The following is a 12,893-nucleotide window of genomic DNA, read 5'->3' as shown; positions in this document are numbered from 1 at the left end:
CAAAACAGAAAAGCATGCGTATTTTCTGTTTATTGATTTATTAAAAACCATATACAAATATACCTCTATGAATTAGAAACCATGCTCATGTCAGAGTTACAAATATAATATATTCAATGACCTTGAGCATATTTGTTTGAGGGGTCTGCATATAACAGAAGAGACATATCTATATTCTACTACACATAGCAGAGACTGATATGTGCCATATTCAAGGTGTATATCGGTTCAGTTCAATTCAGTTGCTTGATCGTGTCCCACTCTCTGCGACCCCATGGACTGCAGCATACCAGGCCTCCCTGTCAATCACCAACTCCCAGAGCCTATTCAAACTCATGTCCAACACGTTGGTGGAAATCAGAATGCATGTCTAGTGGGAAAAGTTTATACCTGCAGTGTATTTATTTATTCAATACTACTTACATAGCATTTATCAGGGGCTAGGCAGTATCTAGATATTTTACAAGTGACTCACCAAATTCTCAGAGCAACCCTGTGAAGCAGAATTTATTACCAACTCCATGTTATAGATGAGGAAACTGAGACAGAAAGAGTAAGTAACTGGGCCAAGGTCACACATCAGTAAGTGGTGGACCTGTAATTCAAACCAGCTTCAGAGGCTCATGCTTACTCTGATGCTCCAAATGCTTTTGCTGTGGGAATCAGTAGAAGGTCTGAATGAGAATTGGGCTTATCCTACTTTTCACATTCATTCTGTTCCCAAAATCCAACCTTGCAGATGAATTTCATGGCAGTGGTTTAGTCACTAAGTCATGTCCAACTCTTGCAATCCCGTGGACTGTAGCCCACTAGGCTCCTCTGTTCATGGGATTCTCCATGCAAGAATACTGGAGTAGGTTGCCATTTCCTTCTCCAGGGGATTTTCCTGACCCAGGAGTCGAACCCAGATCTCCTACATTGCAGGCAGATGATTTACCAACTGAATTATGAGGGAAGCCTGATGAATTGCATAGTCAATGTATTATTTAAATGTAAAGATAGTGATTCAGTTGTCTGTAAAACAGATAGTGCTGTCTAATTTGTCTGTTACAAAGTATTTTTTTCTTATATACTGCCATCTTTAACTGGGTTTTTTGCTTTACTTAGTATACTTGAATTCCATATTTTGTAACACTCCTTATGGGAATATTTATGGGATACTCCTATGCCTCCTGCCCTTAAACAGGTGTAGTTTTTGAATGCCTAAGGCTGGCAAAGAGTTGTTAGACAATTACCTAGAAACATTTGGCCTTGAAAGTCTAAGCTTGAATGCAGTCTTCAGCCCATGTCTATCAGTTTCACAGAAGGATTAATTCTAAATATTGAGTCATAAGATACAGGAGAAAAAAGCACATTCCTTTTGTTTTTAGTTCACATACCATAATACATTAAGCTAATATATTTTAAAATACTTTTAGAAGCCTGGATTATCATTTTTCCACTTTACTTTTCACAAATCAGAGAAGCAAATAATAATCAAAAATTTGTTTGCTATCACTCTAATATCAGTCAATAAAAATATAACTGAACAGCAAACTCCAATATCTCCATTTGCTTGTAGTGGCTTCCCCTTTTTAATTTGTTGCTCTATGCTCATCTGTAGATCCCTCTTTGTCTGGATGTTGGAGTAACATTTAATATCCTCAAGAACTCTGAGTCATTGGGCTACAAAGACCTTTATCACTCCAGGCTATTATTGCCTTTATAAGGTGCTTCAAAGTGAGGGTTTAGAAACACTCAAAAATAAACATTGAAGTGTTATTTTGCTTCCAAAAAAAGATGTTTAGAAACTTCACACAAACATATTGAGTTGTGCTACAGATAGCAATTCAGGAAGCTTCAAAGAGAAAAGAAATTTTCTCATGATAAAGGAACAAAAAAAAGAAATCCTCACACACACACACAAACATAAACACGTATATTATTCTTTGTGTGCTCATCAGAAGAGATGAGCTAAGTTAGCATACTAGTTCCTTGGGGTGGACAGCTCTAAGAAGTGTGACAAATATTTTTCCAAGTGACGTATTTCTAGGCATGAGAAGAAACTCAGCCCTCTGGCCTGATTCATGCAGAGCACCCAGTTCCTAGCCTAGCAACTATTCACCTACCCTGACTGTGTTCACACTCTCTGCCTACAAGGGAAGAAGCAGGGCTAGAGATATGAGCTGGGTTAATAAGCGATTCAGAGGTCAGGAATTGCTAATCTAATCAATAGGCTTTATAGTCTATAATCTGATAAAATTGAGTTTGAAATTTTAGCTCCACTCCTTATTAACGGGGCAATGTTGGAATGTTACTTGTGGTGGATCTTGTCATGTGTCATCCTCCTGGAATGAAGAGCTTATTCTATTCCCTCAACCTCTGGGAACACTGCTTGCAACTCTCCACCCTCTTCAGGACTTTCCCCAGCTGAAGAGAACTTTCTCATGTAGGGTTATAACTGTATTCCAGGAGACCACCAATTCAGTGATCAATCAGTGCAAGAGTGTGAAGCTCTGGCCCCTTCACTGCTCCTCAAGACAGCTACAGTACTACTTGAAGAGTCAGCTGAGTAATTCCTCAGAACCATCTCAGCCTACCTTCACCTGCCCAGTCCTTCCTTCCTTCCTTCTTTCTTTTCACTGGTGTTAATCCCAAGAATCTCTCTCAAAAATTTCTCTTTGTCTCCATTTCTCAGGGAACCCAATGTGTGATATTACTTAACCTCTAAGCTTTAGTGTGTGTTAAAGTGCAGATTCCAATCCAGTGGGTCTGGAGTGGATCTCGATTCCACATTTCTGACAAGCTCCCAGGTGGTACTGATACGGCTGCTGTGTAAAACACATCTGAGCAATAAGAACATAAAGTATTGCATCAAGTAATATGTATAAGGTACTTAGCACAGTGCCAAGTATGTGCTTGTGCAATTAATTTGTTGACGTAGTGTTTATTTGCTTATACTCTGTCAAATAAGTAGAGACAGTATAGCAAAGTATTATAGGTAGACAAACAAGCAGGTGAACCATTGAACACAGATATGTGTGTGACATTTATTTGCAAAACATGCCCTTATAGAAAAGGAAAATGAAGAATTTGGTCTTGCTCTAAGTCCCATAATTCATGTCCAAGCTAAATAACCATTGTTTATCCCTTGCCCACCATAAGATCTGATTCCACCCCTGTCCTCAGAAATCAGTTATTAATCCAGTCATTCCACTTCTAAATTTTTCTTGAGCCATCCCCACTTCATCCTCACTTCTGCTGCCTTAACTCAGGTCCTTTTCATCTCATTAGCTAAACAGCTTCCAGATCCTTCTGATCCTTTCAGTTCTCCTCTAACTCTAGTCATGAATCTTCCCTTCACATTTCCCTGAGATTATTATTTCAAAATACATATCTAATAATGTTATTCACCATCTTAAAAGCCTTGAATAGCTCTCCTTGCCAATAAGATAGAGTTCAAATAACCCTCACATGAAAGGTAAGGCTTTTTAACAGATGACTTCTTCCAATGCTTAACTTCACCACTATATTCAGTAACTTTGAATTTCCCACTCTTCCTCAAACATACTCCCTTTTTCACGCTTCTCTGCGCTATTCTCTCTTCCAGGTACAAATTCTCTTTTTCTGGACAAGCAGTGCCTTCCAGCCAATTTGTGGCCTTGTGCCTCTATGGCATTCTCTACAGGCTTTTTTTATTGCACATATCATAGGGTTTTATAATTATTTGTTTATTGGGCAGTTTCCTTCATTGTATGAGCACCTTAAAGAGAAAGACTGTCTGTATCGTGACAAGTGTCTCCCCATACTTAGCTAAGATATTCATGATTGTTCTCCAGTATATAATACAAGCTCTGGTATGTAGTAGATCCTCAAAAAGGACTGTTGAATGAACAAAATATTGATTCTGCTTAGTAGGGTAAACTTCAAATCGTGATTTAATACCTTTCTCATGCATTTGAAATTATAAGCATCATTATGTCAGCATATGTTGTTTGGGTGACAACTTTCTCTCCCATTCTTCCTTCCTTTTTTTTCTATATTCATTTAAGTCTTTGGCAACTTTGAGATTGTTGTTGTTATCTTTTAACATATCTATGTTGCAAGATATATTCCCATATCATAAAATTCATCTATTTGAAGTATACAGTTCAGTGGTTTTTAGAATACTCACATAATTGAACAAACATCACCACAATCTAATTTTAGAACATTTTCATTACCATTGAAAGAAACCCTGAAAGCCATTAGCAATTATTTCCTTCCCCCTGACCTCCCAGCCTCTAGCAACCCTAGTCTACTTTCTGATTCCATAGATTTATCTATTCTGGACAATTCATATAAGTACAATCTTACAATAGGTGATCTTTTGTGACTGGCATCTTTTGCTGCATTTGTTTCAAGGTGCATCCGTTTTGTAGCATGCATTGGTACTTTATTGCTTTTTATTGCCAAATAATATTCCAGCTTATTGATTTATCACATTGTGTTTATCTATTCATCAGTTTATGGACATTTGGGTTGTTTCCATGTTTTGAATGTTTTGAATAACACTGCTTTGGATATTTGTGTTTCTGTGTGGACAAATGTTTCATTCTTAAGCATGTACCTAGGGATTAATAGGTCATATGGAAATTCTGTTTAACATTTTGAGGAATGGCCAAACTGTTTTCTGAAGTGGCTGCATAATTTTACATTCCTACTAGAAATGTATGAGGGTTACAGTTTCTCCACATTCTCACCAATACTTATTATTGTTGCACTTGCTTTTGAAATTAATTTTACAGTGTTGTAGTTTTTACAACTTTATAGTATTTCCTGAAAGTTTCTCACTAACCCTGAGTTTACTCAATGTCATCAAGTCTATAGGGAAGTTAAAGATGTTGGTATACCTGGATATGTCAAAAAACAGAATAGAAACTGTTGACATGGACATTTCTGGATGTGAAGCCCTGGAGGACCTCTTACTGTCATCCAATATGTTGCAACAGTTGCCTGACTCTATAGGTGAGAACATAATATTTTGTTATCAATGTTTATGTCAAATATACTGTTTTCATTTTTAGCAGTATAGTTTGTTTGCAGATGTAGGGAATATACTGTTAGCCTGATATTAATAAATTAGCATAATCATTATCCAATATTAAAAATTATTTTACCAATATTTTAGAATGAAATGGTAACTCTAGCTGTCAAAACACTCTATTAAAATGATCTTACTAAACTGACATACTTTAAATAATTTTAGATCTACTAAGTTTTAAAGTGTTATTAAAAGGAGTATTTATCTTACATTTAAGTACTTGGATGACTATGTATGTCTTCTTTTGTCACTATAGAATCACCAGTAGCATGGGCTTTCTTGGTGGCTCAGATGGTAAAGAATCTGCCTGCAATGCAGGAGAGCCTAGTTCGATCCCTAGGTTGCCAAGATCCCTTGGTGAAGGGAATGGCTACCCACTCCAGTATTCTTGCCTAGAGAATCCCCTGGACAGAGGAGGCTGACAGGATACAGTCCATAGGGTCCTAAAGAGTCAGATATGACTGAGCAACTAACACTTTCTATCCACAGTGTTGCTCTATTCTACTTTAATTTTATTGTAACCTTGTTCTAATTTAAGAATAACATGATAAATATATAAAATATCTTCATAGTTCTATTATTTAAAAATGACATCTCATCTTTTGCATGCTGTTAAGAGTCATAAGAGCAGAAATTTGTGTGTTAATATATATTAACTACTCAACCCTTTTTTTGTCATAAATTTTTATCTGAGTACACAATGAAAGAGTCTAAATAATGAGTAAACTTTTGTATAAATTATCTTACTCTTATTATTTATGAGAGGACACAGATGGGAGAGGAATCATCAAACTACTTAATTTTGGAATATAGTTTTTAACACTCCTTGAATTAGATTATCATATGTTCTGGAATGTATTAATGCTTCTGAAAATTGAATCACAAGCCAAAATTTTTCTCCAATTTTTGTTGCTTCCATTTTCACTATTCTTTTAGGTTAATAAATAATACTACTTTTAACAGAACAGATTAGTTTTTCTTTCTTTGTAGATTTGATGATTTTTTTATTTATATAGTTATATATTTTTGTAACAGTGTTTTTTCAGCTTACTTCTCTGTAAGACTTATCTTAAGCTTAATTAAACACTTCCACATTTCCAGGCTCTTTCTGTGAATATTCTGACCCCATAAGTATGTAATAAGCCCTCTGTTCTGCATTCTTATTAATTATCTTAGATGAAACTTAGGATCAGATAAGCTTAGACAGTACTATTTTATGTTGTAGAAAGTAAGGAAATATAATGGTATAAAAGAGCATCCTCTGATGAAGATGCTAGAGATGATCATCTGGTCAAGATAGCCATCTGGTCAAAATATATTTCTTACTCTCCTTACTCAAAAACCACTCCGTATCTTCAAAAGCATAATGAGAATGAAAAAGTTATTTATATTAGAAGAACATAATTTTATTCATTACTTTCTTCTCCATACAAAGAATTATGGGTGGTATATGGTAAGTATTCCTTAAGTATTGAGTCAATAACATAATTTTAGCTTTCCTTAAAGAGAATGAGCATAAACCTGGAACTGAGATATAATGGAAACACTTTAATCCCTACAGACATGATGGGATCCAGACCACAAATAGAAGTGGTAGCCATAAATTCTGATCCTGAGTGGTTTAAAAAAAAAAAAAACAAAAACAAAAAACCCTTAAGCATAACAGGAGAATACGAATTTACAGGGATTGAGAAGGAAAAGCTTTTCTGCTAAGAGAGACTGAAGAACCTACAGCTAGGGTGAAAGGAGAGATCAGATACAGATTCAATACTGAAAATTACAGCACATTACCAGCTGCTTTGGACTGAATTTGCAATATCCAGGTTGAATGAGAGCACCAAGTTGCTAATTTAAGACTTGGTTCTAAATCCCAGAAACTTGAGGGTCAGGTGGAAGTAACCAGTGTCAGACATGGAGGAGTGAACATAGGTAAGAAAATATTCACTGACACAAATGGGCATGAAAACAAATACTTTAAAGGAAAACTAATGTTAAAACAACTCTAACAATAGAAATTTTACCCCAAGGGAAACCAAGGTTATCAAGCAAGCTAAAAAATTATTTTAAGTGTGTGTAGATTCTCAAATAAATGAAAGGAAGAACAATATTTATAAAAACAATAACTTACAAAACAGGAGTGATGACTAAGAGCAGGTGGTTATAAAAAAAAAAAAGAACCAATTAGAAATTCTGAAAATGAAAAGGTCACATAGTGAAATAAAAGATGATGTAACTATTTGTTTAAAATATCCTCTGTTAAGAAAGTGGACTAGGGAGTTATCCTTCCAGTCTGGGGAAAATAGCCTGTACAGATGATAGAAAATACCAGATTAGATGCTTGGCTGGCATTAAGCAGACCAGCACAGGCAAGTTGTATTATGTATTTAATATCTTCATTTAGAATCTGTGCATGCATGTGTGCTAAGTCACTTCAGTCATGTCCGACTCTTTGCGATCCCTTGGACTGTAGCCCACCACGTTCCTCTGTCCATGGGATACTCCAGGCAAGAATACTGGACTGGGTTACCATGCCTTCTTCCAGGGGATCTTCCCAACCCAGGGATCAAACCCACATCTCTCTGTCTCCTGCTTTGGCAAATGGGTTCTTTACCACTAGTGCCATCTGGAAAGCTGAGCAATCCTCAAATTAAGAAGGTAACTTTGTCAGTAGTTTCCTGCTAAAACTATCTTTGGACCCTATTGACCTTTTAGGGAAAATTACATTTATTCATCTGCAGAGTTGCCAGAGTACCTGATTGTATATGTAGAAAGGCTGGCTTTCCTTGAAAAATTTCCTTCTTGGTCAAGAGAAATACCTGGGAACTCTGTTCAAAGGTCCTAAAATAACTTATTGATTCTGATTGGATGGTAAATTACACCTTGTCTTCTCTATTTGAACCTGAGTTGTCTATTGGACTACCAACATTTAAATGAATAAAAGACAAGAAACGTCATAGTATTATTAATAATAAAAGGAAATAGGAACTAAAAATCTTTAGTTCCTTTACACCTATTTTAGCTGTGGGGTATTTGAATGGAGTTATATATTCAATAAACAACCCTGTATGCTGAGTCTCTTTCAGTGTGCTAGTTCCAGGGAAAATGAAGAGGACTTTATGTTTTCTAGGCAGAGCTTTAATAATCAGCTTCTTTGGACAGCAGAGAAACTCAATAAAGGAGAATATATATATATTTACTTTCCAAAATAATTTATCTTATTTACTTAGAGGTTAAAGACACAGGTTTTGCAGTCAAGCTGCATGAATTCCGAGTCCAGCTTTTCTACCTTACTAGCTGTGTGACCTTATGCGAGCTACTTAATCTCTCTGTGCCCCAGTTTTATCATCTTTTAAATGGGAAAGTAATAGTACCTGCATCAGGGAATTATTTTGAGAAATAATTAATTAATATATGTATAATTGCTTAGAACAGAACTTAGTATACAGTGAATGTTCAATGTTAGGTACTATGATAATATAATAATTATTATAATCTTAGATTTGAGTACATAGCAATTTGACTTTCAAAAATTCTAATTATAGTGTAAATGTCATATAAATATTAGCTATTTGATAACAAATTATATTAATGTTTATTATACTGCTGCTTATTTATATGAAAGTAGCCAGAATCATAGTAAAAAAACCTCCTTTTCCTTTCTCTTCAGTATATCTGAATTGGGAATATAAGATAAAGATGTGGAGAATTGAGGAAGAAATAATATAAAATACCTTTGGTTCCTGAGGGTAGAAGATAGTCCAAACAGATATATCAATAGCTAGGCAGTAAAGGAATTATCTGTCAGAGGAAGTCATGAGTAACAGAGCTGAGGTTGATGGCCTATTTCTATTCCAAGAACAACCAGATTACTACAGAAGTTCTGGAATCTATCCAGAGAGCACACCCTTGAATGGAATGTGTGAATGACAAAGTAGCCAAACCACAAATGAATGATGGTCCCTTTAGCTCACATAAGTGGAACAAAGGAGGGAGCCCTAACTTGCTTTAGCATTTAAAGTTGTAGAAAGAAAATGAAGTCGCTCAGTCGCGTCTGACTCTTTGCAACCCCATGGACTGTAGCCTACTAGGCTCCTCCGTCCATGGGATTTTCCAGGCAAGAGTACTGGAGCGGGTTGCCAAAAATTGTAGAAACTTCTGTCAAAGATCCATTATTTCAAAAAAAAATCTGTTGCATCCATCTTTTGACCTTAATTCCTATCCTGCCTCAAGATTTTCACACCACTACTTCAGACCTGGGGACTGTGATTCTCTTAAAGACTGTTTGGCAACCTGGCTTCAAGATGTTTGCACAGCCCTCTGTAACCCAACACAAAACTTCTTGTAACCCAGCCATGTGATGTGGAAACCGTTAGCCCTCCTCTGGCTCCACCTGTGGGCAGGGACAGTAGCTTGATCACAATTACAGCTCATTAAGAATTTAGTTGTAATTCATGGTCCTGTGTTTTCTTTACACAATTGATGGGCAAGCTCAAGAGTTCTTTTATATTTCCAAGGTTGATGGTTTTTTACATATACAGTAGAGAAGCTAAAGTGATTCAGTCATCCTTTGCACATAGATGAATAGGCAGTGGGTGTTCAAATTTCAGAGATAAATTACCCCAGTGAGAATTGTCCTCTTTCCCAGGTGCCACTGTTCAGCCGTGTATCATAAGGGCACAAGCTGATGTATTAATCTCCAAATATTGTAGGTATTTTCTCACAGCAGTCTGATAGTGATGACACTTCTCTGCACTAGAGATTCTGCGTGCTTTGATAGACTATGTAATTGAGCATACTGAAACTTCAAATGCAGCAACAGCTTTATTTCGACTTCTTGTCACTTATTTTTGCCTTTAAGCTATGCTCAAAATACTTGAGGTGGGTAGGTATGAGCTGTAACAGCATTTCTCAGAGCATGTTTGTGAAACACCACTGTACAAGATACTCTGCACACACACAGAAGTTCCACAATAACTTTAGAGTCACCCTGCTACATTAGTATATTAAAAGCTCCTTAACATTTTTCATTAAAGAAATCTGGTTGATTTTGTTTAATTTAGCATTTCCCAAACACATTTGACCATGGAACCTTCTATATCTGTCAGAACAAGTTCTCTGCAAAACATACGTAAAACCAAAATCAGCCACTGTTAATGCTTTGTCTTGGATTTTGGCTATTTAGGCCATACTGATACTCTGGGTTCCGTTATGGCCGGCTAAAGGAAGCTGTTCTTCTATTACTCTGCAGTTTTTGCTCATTAATACCCTGAGAATATAAGTAGATAAAGCAGGAAGTTTACGAAGGGCATAAATTAGAGAAATATGAATAGTTGGAATGTCAATTATTAGCCAGTTCTACTTGATATATTAAAAATTGAGGGTTTTTGTGTTTACTACTGATCCCAGTCAAGGATTTATGGTAACTGAAAGAGTATGAAGTTATATGTTGTTATTTTTCCAAGTCCATATTTTAACCACTACACTGCAGTACTTCAGTACCCATTCGTTGATTATTAGGTTTAATTCAGATTTGTTTTCAATTTGTATCACAACAGGAATGTTAGTTATTAGTGCTTATGAGTTAATTAAATATTGAATCACAGCTGGCTTGAAAAATTTCATCTCGTCCATTTGCTCTATAACAGAAAAGGAAAATGTGGTAGTAGTACCACCGATTCCGGTTTCTATGCAGCCCTGTGTTTTCTTTATTGTCTCCATCATTGTACTTGAACTCCCACTGATGTAAGTGAAGTTTTTGCAACTGGAAGGTCAGAACTAGACGTGCGAATATGTTTGTGGGTTGATATAAGCAGAGTGCAGCCAATTATCATGACAAACATTCATCACAATTATATTGTGATGTATATTGTATTTTATATATTGTATTTTCTGTCAGTAATCTGTTCTTGTGTATTAATACATCTTCTCTGTTTTAGGGTTGTTGAAAAAACTAACTACTCTAAAAGTAGATGACAATCAACTTACGATACTACCCAATACAATCGGAAAGTAAGTACCAAAGTTTCATACCAGTCTGCTTCTCTAAAGCCAGAGACAAAAGAATATATTGAGTTTTCTACTTTAACACATTTTCCACTGGAGATCTCAACAATTTTGTTCATATTTAAACTCGTTTTAGACCACATTTTATTTACTTATATATTTGTGTATATCAATTTAGTTTTATATGTGAACATTACATTGACACCCAACTATATAATATGATAAAAAATACTTGACCATTGCCCTTTCACAAGCAAAGTGATTACCCAGACCTTCAATTATATCATTGCCTGTAATTTTCCAGATACTACTAATTTGGATGCTTTTGACTGAGTAGCAGCTCTAACTTCACTTGAATGTCTTACAAAATGAAATCAATTTTTAAAAGATCTGCATTATGTACATGTTACCATTACACTGTTAGTAAAATTTGATATTTATAGAAACTTAATGTATTTTTCGGAGAAGGCAAAGGCACCCCACTCCAGTACTCTTGCCTGGAAAATCCCATGGACGGAGGACCCTGGTAGGCCACAGTCCATGGGGTTGCTAAGAGTCGGACACGACTGAGCGACTTCACTTTCAGTTTTCACTTTCACTTTTCACTTTCCTGCATTGGAGAAGGAAATAGCAACCCACTCCAGTGTTCTTGCCTGGAGAATCCCAGGGACGGGGGAGCCTGGTGGGCTGCCGTCTATAGGGTCGCACAGAGTCGAACACGACTGAAGCAACAGCAGCAGCAGCAGCAGCAGCAATGTATTTTTATTTTTTTAAACCTAAAAAAGTTTTTATTGAGATATAATTGACATCATACAATGCACCCATTTAAAGCATATGATTCAATGGTTTTTAGATATATTCACAGATATATGCAACCATCACCATTTAGAACATTTTCATCTCAAAAAGAAACCCATATCTTTAAGCTGTCACCTCCCTAGCCATCCATTCCCAGCCCCCCAGTTCTATGCTGCTGCTGCTGCTAAGTCGCATCAGTCGTGTCCGACTCTGTGCGACCCCACAGACGGAGGCCCACCAAGCTCCTCTGTCCCTGGGATTCTCCAGGCAAGAATACTGAAGTGGGTTGCCATTTCCTTCTCCATTAACGTATTTTTAGACTTAAGGAAATAAACATGTTTTAGCTTGCATAAAAAGCTTCAAGGTAAAAGATCATTGTTGCCTTTTAAGAAAAAAATATATTCCATTTATCTGAAAGTGATTTATTTCTAATTTTATGTTGTCATTAATGTTTGATTTACAGTTCTTGAAGAAATGTATGTATGCTATTATCAATGTTTCATTGGAATTATTTTGTTTACAACAAAAGTGAGAAATCCATAAGCTATCTTCATTTTAAAATTATGTAAGGCAATTTTATAGGAATCTTGTCCCACATTTCATGTAAAAAATTATATAAATCCACATTTTAACAGATTTGGGTATACTTGGGGTGGGGAGAAAGCTTTTTTAAAAAAAACAGTTTTATTAGACATGATTGGTGTACAATAAATTGCATATATTTAAAGTCTACAATTTGATATTTTGATATTCATATAAAGCCATGAATGGAAATGTTAGGGAAATAGACTATACTATATTTTATTGCAATAAAAAGGAGAATAAAAAAAGCAGTAGGAAACCTATGAGAAATCTCTACCTTCTGCTCAGGTTTGCTGTGAACCTAAAACGGCTATAAAATTAAAGCCTATTTTTAAAAAAGGAAGAATGCCTGACAAACTGTGGTTAGTCAGACTTGGGTATTTGGTAGACATTTTCTCAAAAATGAACAAAGTGAGCTTTGTTACTTCAAGGACAACAACTGACAGTA

At 35.8% G+C, this 12,893-nt stretch overlaps 1 protein-coding gene across 6 annotated transcripts in view; it reads left to right on the top strand.

The window, feature by feature from the left end:
• The window catches only part of LRRC7 (leucine rich repeat containing 7), a 609,335-nt gene that overhangs the window by 446,147 nt on the left and 150,295 nt on the right, over nucleotides 1–12,893 (top strand). For all 6 annotated transcript variants that reach the window (XM_025288475.3, XM_006077621.4, XM_045166132.1 and 3 more), the window contains exons 10-11: nucleotides 4,842–4,986; nucleotides 10,999–11,071. In XM_025288475.3, the coding sequence (XP_025144260.3) occupies nucleotides 4,842–4,986; nucleotides 10,999–11,071 (218 nt within the window). The remainder of the gene's footprint in view (nucleotides 1–4,841; nucleotides 4,987–10,998; nucleotides 11,072–12,893) is intronic.

Source organism: Bubalus bubalis, chromosome 6 (genome assembly GCF_019923935.1).
Source record: "Bubalus bubalis isolate 160015118507 breed Murrah chromosome 6, NDDB_SH_1, whole genome shotgun sequence".
In the NCBI taxonomy this organism is placed as follows: Eukaryota; Metazoa; Chordata; class Mammalia; order Artiodactyla; family Bovidae; genus Bubalus; species Bubalus bubalis.
Note: the sequence above shows the minus strand (reverse complement) of the source record. Positions and strands in the feature narration are given on the sequence as shown.